The sequence below is a fragment of the Oncorhynchus clarkii genome, chromosome 4, assembly GCF_045791955.1.
Source record: "Oncorhynchus clarkii lewisi isolate Uvic-CL-2024 chromosome 4, UVic_Ocla_1.0, whole genome shotgun sequence".
Taxonomy (NCBI): domain Eukaryota; kingdom Metazoa; phylum Chordata; class Actinopteri; order Salmoniformes; family Salmonidae; genus Oncorhynchus; species Oncorhynchus clarkii.
Genome location: NC_092150.1, coordinates 66896246 through 66912766, shown reverse-complemented (window position 1 = coordinate 66912766; position 16521 = coordinate 66896246). Strand labels below are relative to the sequence as shown.

Genomic DNA, 16521 nt, shown 5'->3' with positions numbered 1-16521 from the left:
CCCTTCTCTCTTTTATTTACCCTCTCTCTCCCGCTCTCTCTCTCATTCTACCTGATGTTATGTCAGTGCTACCAGCAAGCAGACCTGACCTGCCCGAGTGCTCAACGCCTCTCAGCCTCCACAGATTATTCCCAAGCACTTGTTCTGCAGATAGGATCATTCTCATCGCCATGACCGGCTGTCACAGAACCTCCCTGTACACTTATTTCTGTATTTCGCGTACACGTGTACACACACACACACACACACACTTTGTCTACGGCCAAGTGTTAGCTGTTGATGGGTGATTAGTTATGTGAATCAGAGGATATTATAGAGATGTGTGTTATGCAGAAGTTAAGAAAGGCTCTCAGATGGTTCGACTTGTTTTGGTCGGGAGGAGTGTTTTTTTTTTTTCTCTCCCAATTAATTTCCCTAGGAAGCACATTATGCTTTATTTGGCTTTAATTCAGCACTGAAACATGGTAAAACAGGCTACTGTATAATTACTGTGTCAGCATTCATTTAGACTACGCCTATTATGCTTCTGCAGTACAGTAGCCCAACTGTTATGTGTTGTTATTATTACAGTGTATAAGAATAGCAGAAGTGTCTGGGTCTAGGTAGGACACTGCTCTCAAAGCAGATTCAGTATGAGACTGGCCACAGCTGTTCGTTATGTTCCAAGCTGGTGGTTCTCAGGTGTTCTGATTAAAACAGGGAAGTAGATGGAGATTCAGCCAAAAACACAGCAGCTGCCAATATGGAAGACTGGATGTTCTTACTCAGACTTTATCCAACCAGCCTGTCTGTGCTCTATTATATAGCCTCTATCAATCAATCAAATGTATTTATAGAGCTCTTTTTACATCAGCAGATGTCACAAAGTGTTTATAAAGAAACCCCTGAAACCCCAAAGAGTAGCAATGTAGATGGAGAAGCACGATGGCTAGGAGAAACTCCCTAGAAAGGCAGAGAGGCTGTGCCAGTGGAGATTATAAGAGTACATGATCATTAAGGCCAGATCATTTTTCAAGATGTTCTAACGTTCAGGGTCAAATAATAATCACAGTGGTTACAGAGGGTGCAGCAGGTCAGCTGGCTTTTCATAGCCGAGCATTCAGAGGCCAAGACAGCAGGTGCGGTAGAAAGAGAGAGAGAGAGAGAGAGAGAGAGAGAGAGAGGAAACAGCAGGCCCGGTATAAGATAGCAGGTGAACAGGTCAGGGTTCCATAGCCGCAGGCAGAACAGCAGAAACTGCATCAGCAGCATGACCAGGTGGACTGGGGACAGAGACAGCCAGGAGTCGTCAGGCCAGGTAGTCCTGAGGCATGCTGCTAGGGCTCAGGTCCTCCAGGAGGGGAGATAAAGAAATGTGGGAGAATTAGAGGCAGCATTCTTAAAAGCACACGGATGAATCTAGTTGCTTACCCCTGCACTGAAAACACACTGTCTCCTCAAGCAGCGCACAGATCCCCTAGACTTGGAGCCACTTAGATTAATATTACAGTAAATTAACATTGGCGTGCCACAACGGACATCGTAAAAAGCTGTGCCATTACTGCAGGGTAATTAGATTTAATACAGAGCACATTTTCACTGTGCCGTTTATTCTATTAAGAAGTGTTGTGTGCATGCACTCTGCCTTCCGACCTGTTAATCTGCTAGCAGGCCTCGTCTCCACCCACCTGCCGTTTAATACACAAAACCCAGCTGGGCCTGGTTATTACAGCCCTCTGTTCTCAACCCAGAGACATGCCTACTGTAGTGGCCTGGCCTCTTGGTGTCACCTCCACAGAGAGGTGAGATGCACGTACCTCCCACACTGCCCTCTGACATGGCTGCTGTCACTTGTGCGCACAATGCCACAAATAATGTATGTGCACACACACTGGCTCACACACACCCACACACAGACACACACACATACACACTGGGCCCTATCCTCTGTGATGTGTTTCTAGGTGTTGTGATTCTTATTGCAGCAAGGTTGTAGTGTAACGACGTGGCTGCTGCAGGGTAACAGGAGGACTATTGATCCAGGTGGACTAGCTCTTACGATGAACATGGCATATACACTACAATATTGGGCTGTCTTCTCAAGGCAGAACGGTGTATCTCATATCAAATGGGGTGTAAAATAGTCATGCTGATGCAGGCCTGTTCCCTACGCAACACATGTTCTAATTATTCAAGTACTCTTGTTAGTAGAGGCTACTGTAGAGGTTGTTAGGGTGTGTGGCTGGGAGAATGGATGGGACTTGGTTTTTGTGTGACCTTTTTTGTGCCTGCCCACTCTCCTTGGGGAATGAACACCCTTGGAGATGTGTTTCACACGTTAGACTGGCTGAACGTAGTGCTAACTCCTCTGGACCACTTTTCCAACGCTAAGCCAACCTTGGCTGCTCCATAGAGATAGACTCTTTCCACAGAGGGTTCTATGTGGAACCAAAAAGAGTTCTCCCCGGAACCAAAAAGGGTTCTCCTATGGGGACAGCCGAGAACCCTTTTGGAACCCTTTTTTTCCCCGAAGAGTGTAGATAGAGGACTCTAGTGCCCAAAAGCCTGTTTTATCATTGGCAGCGCCATTGAGCACTTTCACCATTTTGAGGAAGGATCACATAATTCCATCCAGGTGACCAGGAGGATTCAGCCAATTAATTTTTACTGGTGAGGAAACATTCCATAATTGCAGGTGGAATTAAATCACCAACCTTGGCTTTATACATGTTCAAACAACACACTATGCGGCAGTGTGCAGTTTGTTTGCCATTGACGTAGTAGAGGAAGAAAACGTACCACTTCAAAAGGGAGATGGCCTCAACGGCGCTGCCCGTGCTCTCACGGACGCCGTACAGGGACCGATACAATGATACGATGTCTATCGAAGTCTAAGGCTGCTCCTCTCTAGGAAGTCATCTTCAAATCCGTGTTACAGCTTGACGTTTGCCTGGGATGTCCTCTGGAACATTGATAATTGCCTGTAAAAGAGAAAGAAACACATGTTAGAACACGGGGTGATGTTCGGGGAAAAAAGGTATTCAATCGTTTGTAGCTCTGCTAGTTGTGCTCTATCAGCCATACGTTTTGTATGAATGTTACCACTATAAAGTGCACATGTTTTGGTAAAAAGATCGCTATTCATATATTAAGAAATGGTTAGAATTGACCTTTGATTCGTCGTTATAGCGGACACGCATAAAGATGGCGGCCCCCGTGTACTGCCATGTTATTCAGTGCTTTCCATTACTCTGTTTGTATCTTCGTTAGCACAATAAACTTGATGCCAATTCTAGAGCTCCGTGACAGCGGTAATACAATTCAAAATCAAATTGATCGTGCTGATTTACTGGCACATTGAACCATGTTGCACACCGTAGTTTAAAACAATGAAGTCATATCTGAATTCCTCCATCGTGATGCAATGTGTGTTCCTTCTGCCGTGCTCGGCAGGGGGTGTGTCAACCAGAGCGCGTGTTCGAGAGCGCATCCTGTGTTTTGGGTAATGCATGCGCTATGGTTGCTAAATCCCGGTGGAAAGAGAGACTTGTACCAGAGTTTAATAATTGTAATGTACATATAATTAAAAGCCCTCACTCTGGGCACTGCACTGAATCCTTAGGTCTGCATGTCTTTTCAAAGACCTTGGTTAGAAACAGGCAACATATCCACTGTACATGGCCACCGCTGTCCATGCTAAAGGTCAGAAGCAAATATCTCATGTACAGGCTCATCAATTATGACTATATACTTGGTCCTTCGTAGCATGGCCGTCTAGTGATTACCACGGGACCTCCTTTGTTTGTCAAACACACACACATACATTCCTACTGGGTGACCATCCTAAACATCCAGTATAGGAATCACCAGTTCAGTTGGGAAGGTTATCCTTACTGCTGCTGCTCACTACATATCTTCCTAATTGCCTCCGATTACGTTGCCAGAACCCTCTTCCTATCTTGGCGTCAGCCCTCAGGTGTCGCTTGCTATCAATTCACTTATTTTGTGCCAAAAGAAACTAGACAGGATATGCCATTTCTACAGATAATTACATGTATCTGAGGCACTTGTGTTTGAAATCAGTAGTTCTCAATTTGCTCTGCTATAGGAAAATAAGTACTAATCAAATCAAATCAAATTTATTTATATAGCCCTTTGTACATCAGCTGATATCTCAAAGTGCTGTACAGAAACCCAGCCTAAAACCCCAAACAGCAAGCAATGCAGGTGTAGAAGCACGGTGGCTAGGAAAAACTCCCTAGAAAGGCCAAAACCTAGGAAGAAACCTAGAGAGGAACCAGGCTATGTGGGGTGGCCAGTCCTCTTCTGGCTGTGCCGGGTGGAGATTATAACAGAACATGGCCAAGATGTACAAATGTTCATAAATGACCAGCATGGTCCAATAATAATAAGGCAGAACAGTTGAAACTGGAGCAGCAGCACGGCCAGGTGGACTGGGGACAGCAAGGAGGAGTCATGTCAGGCATGGTCCTAGGGCTCAGGTCCTCCAAGAGAGAGAAATTCACACAGGACACCGAATAGGACAGGATAATTACTCCAGATATAACAAACTGACCCTAGCCCCCGACACATAAACTACTGCAGCATAAATACTGGAGGCTGAGACAGGAGGGGTCAGGAGACACTGTGGCCCCATCCGAGGACACCCCGGACAGGGCCAAACAGGAAGGATATAACCCCACCCACTTTGCCAAAGCACAGCCCCCACACCACTAGAGGGATATCTTCAACCACCAACTTACCATCCTGAGACAAGGCTGAGTATAGCCCACAAAGATCTCCGCCACGGCACAACCCAAAGGGGGGGGGGGGGGGGGGGGGGGGCGCCAAAACAGACAGGATGATCACATCAGTGACTCAACCCACTCAGGTGACGCACCCCTCCCAGAGACGGTATGAGAGAGCCCCAGTAAGCCAGCGACTCAGCCCCTGTAATAGGGTTAGAGGCAGAGAGTCCCAGTGGAAGAGGGGAACCGGCCAGGCAGAGACAGCAAGGGCGGTTCGTTGCTCCAGAGCCTTTCCGTTCACCTTCCCACTCCTGGGCCAGACTACACTCAATCACATGACCCACTGAAGAGATGAGTCTTCAGTAAAGACTTAAAGGTTGAGACCAAGTTTGCGTCTCTGACATGGGTAGGCAGACCGTTCCATAAAAATGGAGCTCTATAGGAGAAAGCCCTGCCTCCAGCTGTTTGCTTAGAAATTCTAGGGACAATTAGGAGACCTGCTTAGGTATGTATGGCAGGACCAAATCAGAGAGATAGGTAGGAGCAAGCCCATGTAATGCTTTGTAGGTTAGCAGTAAAACCTTGAAATCAGCCCTTGCTTTGACAGGAAGCCAGTGTAGGGAGGCTAGCACTGGAGTAATATGATCAAATTTTTTGGTTCTAGTCAGGATTCTAGCAGCCGTATTTAGCACTAACTGAAGTTTATTTAGTGCTTTATCCGGGTACTAGCAAGCATACATTTGTAGTTCTAGCTTGAATTGGTCTAAAACCTGTCCTATTTAGTTACCTTAAATATTTTTTCTAAACACATGGTTAGACACTATGAAACCAAGGAAGTGCACAAAAGTTGAATCCAAGAACATCACAATATCATGTTAGAAAAAAACTAGCTTTCCAAAAAGGCAGGGACCCAGACAAGAACACAGATGCACTTATTGTTTGAGCCCAGGGGAAGGAGATGTAATACAACTATAAAATGAGACCACAGTTTTAGTGCATCTCTGTTGTAGTGCATCTCGCCTGACTAGGACATGTGGGTACGGGGATGTTGCCTGGCAGCTTGTACCCAGAGTTTCAAATAGTCTTTCTGTCTGATATTCTACAATAAAACACTAGAATCCAAGATATATTATGTCTGAATATTTGGATCCTTGTGGGCCCACTCAATATCAAATCCTCTGTAAGCTAGCTAGACCATGAAAAGTGGCTGGATATGCCTGCACCACCATACACAGGTATCCTAGTGGTTAGTGGGGCGGCAGGTAGCCTAGTGGTTAGAGTGTTGCGCCAGTAACTGAAAGGTTGCTAGATCGAATTCCCAAGCTGACAAGGTAAAAATCTGTCATTCTGCCACTGAAAAAGGCAGTTAACCCACTGTTCCTAGGCCGTCATTGTAAATAAGAATGACTTGTCCAGTAAGAAAACACAGACAGGCTTAGCAGCATCTCATTGGCTTACTTTAGTTTCAGCGATCAAAATATGTACTCAAGACTTGTGTGTGTGTGTGTGTGCGTGCGCGTGCGTGCGTGTCAATCTCCACTATGCTGGCTCAGTAATATTCCCTGGTCTGGTTCCACAGAGACAGAGTCTTATTATGTCATGATGTATGGAATGTTCCTGAAGAGTGAGCCCACTCCCAGAGACAGATGTTTTGGAGGTGTGGGTAGTGGTGTGTGCTGTACTGAAGACACACACTCTCCCAGGCTGGAGGAATTGGGTCGCCTCACGATTGGATGTAGCATACACTGATGTGTTTTCAGTAGTATGACATGACTGTGTTCTGATAAGTGTTGTGTTCATAAATCTACTCTCACATACAGTGGGGCAAAAAAGTATTTAGTCAGCCACCAATTGTGCATGTTCTCCCACTTAAAAAGATGAGAGAGGCCTGTAATTTTCATCATAGGTACACTTCAACTATGACAGACAAAATGAGAAAAAACATCCAGAAATTCACATTGTAGGATTTTTTATGGATTTATTTGCAAATTATGGTGGAAAACAAGTATTTGGTCAATAACAAAAGTTTATCTCAATACTTTGTTATATACCCTTTGTTGGCAATGACAGAGGTCAAACGTTTTCTTTAAGTCTTCACAAGGTTTTCACACACTGTTGCTGGTATTTTGGCCCATTCCTCCATGCAGATCTCCTCTAGAGCAGTGATGTTTTGGGGCTGTGGCTGGCAACACGGACTTTCAACTCCCTCCAGATTTTCTATGGGGTTGAGATCTGGAGACTGGCTAGGCCACTCTAGGACCTTGAAACGCTTCTTACAAAGCCACTCCTTCGTTGCCCGGGCGGTGTGTTTGGGATCATTGTCATGCTGAAAGACCCAGCCATGTTTCATCTTCAATGCCCTTGCTGATGGAAGTAGGTTTTCACTCAAAATCTCACTATACATGGCCCCATTCATTCTTTCCTTTACACGGATCACTCGTCCTGGTCCCTTTGTAGAAAAACATCCCCAAAGCATGATGTTTCCACCCCCATGCTTCACAGTAGGTATGGTGTTCTTTGGATGCAACTCAGCATTCTTTGTCCTCCAAACACGACGAGTTGAGTTTTTACCAAAAAGTTATATTTTGGTTTCATCTGACCATATGACATTCTCCCAATCTTCTTCTGGATCATCCAAATTCTCTCTAGCAAACTTCAGACGGGCCTGGACATGTACTGGCTTAAGCAGGGGGACACGTCTGGCACTGCAAGATTTGAGTCCCTGGCGGCGTAGTGTGTTACTGATGGTAGGCTTTGTTACTTTGGTCCCAGCTCTCTGCAGGTCATCCACATGTGGTTCTGGGATTTTTGCTCACCGTTCTTGTGATCATTTTGACCCCACGGGGTGAAATCTTGCGTGGAGCCCCAGATCGAGGGAGATTATCAGTGGTCTTGTATGTCTTCCATTTCCTAATAATTGCTCCCACAGTTGATTTCTTCAAACCAAGCTGTTTCTGGTGTCCTTTGACAGCTCTTTGGTCTTGGCCATAGTGGAGTTTGGAGTGTGACTGTTTCAGGTTGTGGACAGGTGTCTTTTATACTGATAACAAGTTCAAACAGGTGCCATTAATACAGGTAACGAGTGGAGGACAGAGGAGCCTCTTAAAGAAGAAGTTACAGGTCTGTGAGAGCCAGAAATCTTGCTTGTTTGTAGGTGACCAAATACTTATTTTCCACCATAATTTGCAAATAAATTCATTAAAAATCCTACAATGTGATTTTCTGGATTTTTTTTTTCTTATTTTGTCTGTCATAGTTGAAGTGTACCTATGATGAAAATTTTACCTCATCTTTTTAAGTGGGAGAACTTGCACAATTGGTGGCTGACTAAATACGTTTTTTGCCCCACTGTACATGGTACGTAGACAGTTTTGTTAGTACGGAATTATTGTGTTGTTGATGTGTCATCAGTGTATCTCTTTCTCCTCAGGAGTGGATCTACACCCACGGGCAGCAGATTCGCCAGCAACAGCACTGCCTCTCCCTCTCTACCACTTTTCCTGCCTCCCAGGTCATGCTCATGCCCTGTAACATCGGCGACGGGAAACAAGTAATAGCCCAGAGGGCGCCCGTCCTCACCTGAACACTCATCACGCCGGCCCCCTGCCGGCCCCCTGCCTCAAACGAGCAAAGTCACTTCTGACAAGCCATAAATCAACTTTCACTTAGGCAGTCTGATAGTGCAGTGGAGAGTGTGCCTGAGAGCTCCGGGTTCTGCCTGTATCACCAGCCAGCTGCTGCTGCCGCTGCTGCTGCACCCTGAGACAGAGGCAAGGTCCTCCCCAGTCTGTTTCGGCTTATCTAACAGTATGCTAGCGAGGCTGTTTACATGGTTTGAGTCTGTATGAAAAGGTTGTACATGTTTTATTGACATTCCTGGTAAACAAGGAGGAAAACAAAACAGAGTTGGTTTGTGGAGAATGTGTGCAGATACTGTTTATGAGTGGGAGGGTGTTTTGAGAAGCATGCATGACTGTAAAATGTATTCACATTGTTTTGTTTGGGTGGTGACTGCAGGAACAGATGATTCATGAATATGTGGTGATAATGATGTAGTGTCTGGTGAAAACATAGGAAGTGAGAGAAAGAAGGATCGCGAGAGTGATGGAGAGAGAAAGAGAGGATAAATAGCACACTTAAAACATTATACACAGCTCAGTTACAGTCTAGTGTTGCATAGATAAGTCAGGACCACATAATAGACCTCTGAATTGGCAGGTAGATTTTAGGTCTCCCACTTTTCGAAGTTGCGCAGGTATATACTACCTCCTCCTGCTAAAAAGGCTCCCAAAGCAACATGTTCCACCCCTGGCACGTAGACGGAAACTGTTCAATAATAGCTAATTAGAGCCGTGCTCATGTGTTCCCCTCAGGCCACTGTAGGCTACAGCAGAGAGAGGCTCTCAGGAGCCTATAAATGTGCTTAACTATCAATTGTGCATCAACAGCCAGTAACAAGAAGAATTACTTAGAGGCACCACAGGCACTGAATACAAATTGATTTTGTTTTAATTCTTTTCTTTTATCAATTAAAAAGTGCAGTCTCACTTTGCTTCATAAAAAAATTGAAGAAAAACATGTCATGGCAATTTGAGTCTTTCCTGCTTTGATCAGGGTCACAATGGAACAGAGCTTGTTTCTGTTCACTGACTTTAAATACTATGAAACAAAGACGCTCTGTATCTCTACCACATCCACCCTTAGTTTTTCTGCCATTCTATTCCTTGGGCGGGTCGCCAAAACATTTTTTTTTCAAGTCGATTTTCAGGATGGAAAAATGCTTTCAGTGTAAATTTAAACAACTAAAACCAGATATAAAGTATGTAGAAAATATAATGGACCTATATCTTATTTTTTTTATAATATCATCTTTGAGAACTAACAATTACCAAAATAAAAGGTAGACAGTCAGGGAGAATTGAAAATTCCAAAAACAATGAATTTAGTAGTGTTCATTATGTTATTATGTTTGAGAAAAAGAGCACAGCATTAGCCATGGTGAAAAGCATAGAATTACAGGAAACTAGCTTTAAAACGGCATGATTTTCTCCCAGCTCCATGGTAGAATATGTATAATTGCAGGAAATGAACTTTAAAACGGCAACATTTTCTCTACATGGCAAGACATTTGTTTGAGTTTCAGGATATTTGCTCAAAAATTCAAACAATTCTCTACACCATGGAGATGGGGGCCTGTTCACAAAAATGTAGCCACTCACATGGGCCAGCTGCTAATTGCCACGCCTCCTGCCACGCCCACAACCTTTGCCCTTTTTGATCCAGAAAATCCCCTTGATATCCACTGTATTGTTTCTACCACTGAAGAGAGGCGTGATCATGATACGCTCCACTAGTCTTGGGAACAGGCTTTGCCTGTCAGCCGTCATGTTCTAACCAGTGATGGATGTGTGAGGCAATGACAAATTCCTTGCATGTTTGCTAATATCCTCTAGTTTTGTTCATGTACAAGTTCAACAATATCAACAAGAAGAAGAATTCCCTGCTCAAAATGAGTGACTCACCAGAAATTGAGTAAAGAGGGACATCTAGTGGTGAATAGTGGGAAGAGTGCCATGTGCCATGAAAATGACATGCAATAAAGATCATTAGCTAAATATGAAGTTGACAGAATTACAGGGTCCGTATTGGACAATAGTTGCCCAAACCGTTTTATTTATTTGAACCAATGGCATTCTGTAACAATTAATGGACAATAGCAGTTTAATAACATTGAAATGCATGTCTCTGTATACAGTTATTGATCTTTGTATTGTCTGTTGTGTTCCAGCGATGGCAGAAGTCAGGCACCCATCTGGAGCACCTGGCCTCCCACTTCTGCCTGGACAGTGAGATGGCCCTGGACGGCATCGAGAGCAGTAAGATGCTGGTGATCAGCCCCTGTGAACTGACAGCCTACACCCAGAGATGGGAGATGCCCTTCTCCTGATCCACCCACAACACAATCCTTCCTGTAGAGGAGGACTACACTACGAGCAATCACAAACGTCTGCAGTGCTTACTATAGCCAAGGGCTTTTAGAAAGAGAGAGAGAGAGTGATGGAGGGAGATAGGGAAAGGAGAGAGGAGGAGGATACCAGAGTAAAGGGTGTTTTCGGTCACTGAGATAAGTCTTTATAAGATGGCAGGGACTTGGACTGATGTCAGCACATTCAAGTGTTCAACAAGACATTCAGCAGGGCTGAAGTCATTTATTGTGGGCTAATGTACATGAAAATACAGGGGACACCGTTTTTCATTGCTGTTTTCATTGAAACATGTGGTCTGTCAAAACTATTCTTCTAACTGCTGCTTCAAGTGTATAATTTCTTCGTAATGACATTTCAATGGTGATCTAATATGGGATGGGATGCAGCTATGATGGAATTTGTGTCAGCAAATTTAATGCATATGTCAAATGGCAATATTTTAATATCCTATGATACCCATTTATTTTTAATTGAAATGGAGATGACCTTTACACAAAATGTCTATGATCCTGAAACACACACACACACACACACACACACACACACACACACACACGTCTATGATCCTGAAACACAAACACACTGTAATAGCCAGTGCTGCAATGTCAAAAAGGAAATAAAAGAAATACAGATAAGGTTTGTTTATTAGTTTTGTGTTCAGCAGTTCAGTTCATAAGTTCAGCAGATACAGTGCCTTGCGAAAGTATTCGGCCCCCTTGAACTTTGCGACCTTTTGCCACATTTCAGGCTACAAACATAAAGATATAAAACTGTATTTTTTTGTGAAGAATCAACAACAAGTGGGACACAATCATGAAGTGGAACGACATTTATTGGATATTTCAAACTTTTTTAACAAATCAAAAACTGAAAAATTGGGCGTGCAAAATGATTCAGCCCCCTTAAGTTAATACTTTGTAGCACCACCTTTTGCTGCGATTACAGCTGTAAGTCGCTTGGGGTATGTCTCTATCAGTTTTGCACATCGAGAGACTGACATTTTTTCCCATTCCTCCTTGCAAAACAGCTCGAGCTCAGTGAGGTTGGATGGAGAGCATTTGTGAACAGCAGTTTTCAGTTCTTTCCACAGATTCTCGATTGGATTCAGGTCTGGACTTTGACTTGGCCATTCTAACACCTGGATATGTCTATTTTTGAACCATTCCATTGTAGATTTTGCTTTATGTTTTGGATCATTGTCTTGTTGGAAGACAAATCTCCGTCCCAGTCTCAGGTCTTTTGCAGACTCCATCAGGTTTTCTTCCAGAATGGTCCTGTATTTGTCTCCATCCATCTTCCCATCAATTTTAACCATCTTCCCTGTCCCTGCTGAAGAAAAGCAGGCCCAAACCATGATGCTGCCACCACCATGTTTGACAGTGGGGATGGTGTGTTCAGGGTGATGAGCTGTGTTGCTTTTACGCCAAACATAACGTTTTGCATTGTTGCCAAAAAGTTCAATTTTGGTTTCATCTGACCAGAGCACCTTCTTCCACATGTTTGGTGTGTCTCCCAGGTGGCTTGTGGCAAACTTTAAACAACACTTTTTATGGATATCTTTAAGAAATGGCTTTCTTCTTGCCACTCTTCCATAAAGGACAGATTTGTGCAATATACGACTGATTGTTGTCCTATGGACAGAGTCTCCCACCTCAGCTGTAGATCTCTGCAGTTCATCCAGAGTGATCATGTGCTTCTTGGCTGCATCTCTGATCAGTCTTCTCCTTGTATGAGCTGCAAGTTTAGAGGGACGGCCAGGTCTTGGTAGATTTGCAGTGGTCTGATACTCCTTCCATTTCAATATTATCGCTTGCACAGTGCTCCTTGGGATGTTTAAAGCTTGGGAAATCTTTTTGTATCCAAATCCGGCTTTAAACTTCTTCACAACGGTATCTCGGACCTGCCTGGTGTGTTCCTTGTTCTTCATGATGCTCTCTGCGCTTTTAACGGACCTCTGAGACTATCACAGTGCAGGTGCATTTATGCGGAGACTTGATTACACACAGGTGGATCGTATTTATCATCATTAGTCATTTAGGTCAACATTGGATCATTCAGAGATCCTCACTGAACTTCTGGAGAGAGTTTGCTGCACTGAAAGTAAAGGGGCTGAATAATTTTGCACGCCCAATTTTTCAGTTTTTGATTTGTTAAAAAAGTTTGAAATATCCAATAAATGTCGTTCCACTTCATGATTGTGTCCCACTTGTTGATTCTTCACAAAAAAATACAGTTTTATATATTTATGTTTGAAGCCTGAAATGTGGCAAAAGGTCACAAAGTTCAAGGGGGCCGAATACTTTCGCAAGGCACTGTAAGTAGCCTATGTAGAATATACTGCTAACATTTTGTAATGGTGAAGGTTGGATGCCCCTTCCCTGATTGAACAAATTGTGAATTAGTTTCAGTATAATTATTTAAATTGCATTAGATGTGACTGGTACCAGCACAGCACTGGCACCTCGATTAGCATTACCAGCATCTTACAGTTCTGTGCAGTGACACATCATGGGTTAACAAAGACAGACGAACGGCAAGAAGTATTGACCGAAAAAGGGTTAGGATTTGAGAATAAATAGCATAATAACCGCTCGCTCAAATTAATATGCCTACCTGGCTAACTTCCATGGGAAAAGCATCATTCACAGATATGATGTTGTGTCACGCTCTCAGAGAAATCTGTCAAAGAATGTAATGGTATTTTCGATGGAATTCTTTACAATGTCAAATCATGACATCAGTGATCTTTAAACGGAGCTCTAGAAAGATGCTAGAGTCTCCGACTTCAAATTGCGAGTTATCTTGAACACACTGAAGTCAGAAGTCCCAGTAGAACGCTAATAGAGCCCCACATCGGAGGTGTCATAAAACCCATAAAACCTAGTGGTTACCAGGGCTTACCGTGGCATAACATTTTGATAACCATATAAATCTCTCTTGGACAAGGGGACTTTCATCAATATATTAGTCTCCATTTACTCTTAGATTTGAAAATGCTTTGCCTCGATTTGGCAGTCTCGTCCAGATTATCATGGCATTTCTAGCTCTTTATGATAGCCACATTAGCAGATTATTTGCAGTTCATTTTTGTGGGGTAAATACAGGCAAATATATTGAAAAAAGTAACTTTGTCCTAGAGAGTTATCAAAACGTCACACCAGAGTAAGCCTACACGAAACACAGCCCTTATTTAAGTGTATATAAAATACCTAATGGGAAAAATGAATGGTGGAAAAACAATTGGAACCATTTCCTTGTTTGACCACAAGGTTTAATGGCTATTGTGACTATTGTGGTATTCTATACTCCAAGTAGACATCATAAGAAGGAATTCCCGTCGACCATGAACACAAATTGACAAAGCAAACATTATTTCCAATTAAACCGCATTGTAATGTACATACTAAACTACGATTTGCAATCCTCCCACATAGGGAAGCAGAGCCTGCGAGAAGAGCCCCGTGGCTTCAGGCTATTCAGCATGGGAGAGTGGGAAATGTGGGGACCAGGTGTCCAAGTAGGATACACATAGCTACAGTATGTATGTGGAAAACATTTAATCACAGGTAAGACATACAGTACCAGTCAAACGTTTAGACACACCTACTCATTCAATGTTTTTTCTTTATTTGTACTATTTTCTACATTGTGAAATAGTAGTGAAGACATCAAAACTATGAAATAACAGATATGGTATAAGCCAGATATAAACCAATCAACCCGACTCTTGGCATTCTCTCAACCAGCTTCATGAGGTAGTCATCTGGAATGCATTTCAATTAACAGGTGTGCCTTGTTAAAAGTTAACTTGTGGAATTTCTTTCCTTAATGCATTTGAGCCAATCAGTTGCGTTGTGACAAGGTAGGGGTTGTGTACAGAAGACAGCCCTATTTGGTAAAAGACCAGTCCGTATAATGGCAAGAACAGCTCAAATAAGCAAACACGACTGTCGAATCAAATCAAATGCTATTGGTCACATACACATGGTTAGCAGATGTTATTGGGAGTGTAGCGAAATACTTATGCTTCTAGATCCGACAGTGCAGCAGTATCTAACAGATAATATCTAGCAATTCCACAACAAAACCTAATACACACAATCTAGCGAAGGAATGGTATGAGAATATATAAGTATCAAATATATGGATGAGCAGTGACAGAACGGCTGAGATGCAGTAGATAGTAAAGAATAGATAGTGAAGGATACAGTATACAGTATATACTGTACATGAGATGAGTAATGCTAGATAGGTAAACATTCTTAAAGTGGCATTATTAAAGTGACTAGTGTTCCATTTATTAAAGGGGCCAATGATATCAAGTCTGTAGGTAGGGGGAAAACTTTAAGACATGAAGGTCAGTCAATCTGAAAAATTTCAAGAACTCTGAAAGTCTCTTCAAGTGCAGTCGCAAAAACCATCAATCGCTATGATGAAACTGGCTCTCATGAGGACGCCACAGGAAAGGAAGACCCAGAGTCAACTCTGCTGCAGAGGATAAGTTCATTAGAATTAACTGCAGAACTTCAGATTGCAGTCCCAAATTAAAGCTTCACAGAGTTCAAGTACAGACACATCTCAACATCAACAGTTCAGAGGAGACTGCGTGAATCAGGCCTTCATGGTCGAATTGCTGCAAAGAAACCATTACTAAAGGACACCAATATGAAGATGAGACTTGCTTGGGCCATGAAACACAGGCAATGGACACTCTAAATTTGAGATTTTGGGTTCCAACCACCGTGTCTTTGTGAGACGCAGAGTAGGTGAACAGATGATCTCAGCATGTGTGGTTCCCACTGTGAAGTACGGAGGAGGAGGTGTGATGGTGTGGGGGTGCTTGGCTGGTGACCAAGTTGGTGATTTATTTAGAATTCAAGGCACACTTAACCTGCATGGCGACCACAGCATTCTGCAGCAATACGCCATACCATCTGGTTTGCGCATAGTGGGACTATCATTTGTTTTTCAACAGGACAATGACCTAACACACCTCCAGGGTGTGTAAAGGCTATTTGACCACGAAGGAGAGTGATGGACTGCTGCATCAGATTACCTGGCATCCACAATCACCTAATCTCAACCAAATTGAGATGGTTAGGGATGCGTTGGATGGCAGAGTGAAGGAAAAGCAGCCAACAAATGCTCAGCATATGTGGGAAATCCTTCAAGACTGTTGGAAGGAGACCAGGAGAAGCTGGTTGAGAGAATGCAAAGCTGTCATCAAAGCAAAGGGTGGCTACTTTGAAGAATCTAAAATCTAAATATATTTTGTTTTGTTTAACACTTTTTTGGTTTTTTGGTACATAATTGCATATGGTTTTGGTACATAATTGCATATGTGTTATTTCATAGTTTTTATGTCTTCACTATTGTTCTACAATGTAGAAAATAGGGAAAATAAAGATACACCCTTGAATGAGTTGGTCTTGGCTAGCTTAATGTTCCAGACTGGTTGCTAGCAAGGTAGCACTCACTCATATGTCTGCTAGCACCATCATGAAAAGGGGCATGAGGGAGGCCCTACTGTCAATATTATGTTTTTTAAAGAATTGAAAACACTCAGTAGCAGGTAATGTTGCGCACACCCAGAGAAAATGATTTAGTGTAGAGGTGCTGACTACACTGAAGAAGGCACAGTGATGCCGAAACGTTGGTGTTTTTTTACCCAATAAATGACTGGTAGGTTAAATGGAGTGTGCAACTCTCTTCGGTTTTATAGAAAAGTAATCCTTAGACATGGAAAGTGAAGTTTTGTAATTGACTAAAACAAGCAGATAACAATAAACTGGCGTTTGAAAAAGGTC

The 16521-nt window shown here is 43.0% G+C and overlaps 1 protein-coding gene across 1 annotated transcript in view; it reads left to right on the top strand.

The window, feature by feature from the left end:
• Window positions 1–11350, top strand: part of LOC139407794 (polypeptide N-acetylgalactosaminyltransferase 14-like) — a 116293-nt gene extending 104943 nt beyond the window's left edge. The window contains exons 14-15 of the mRNA XM_071151659.1: window positions 8158–8277; window positions 10516–11350. Of these exons, the coding sequence (XP_071007760.1) occupies window positions 8158–8277; window positions 10516–10674 (279 nt within the window). The 3' untranslated portion in view covers window positions 10675–11350. The remainder of the gene's footprint in view (window positions 1–8157; window positions 8278–10515) is intronic.
• Window positions 11351–16521: the final 5171 nt, after the last annotated feature.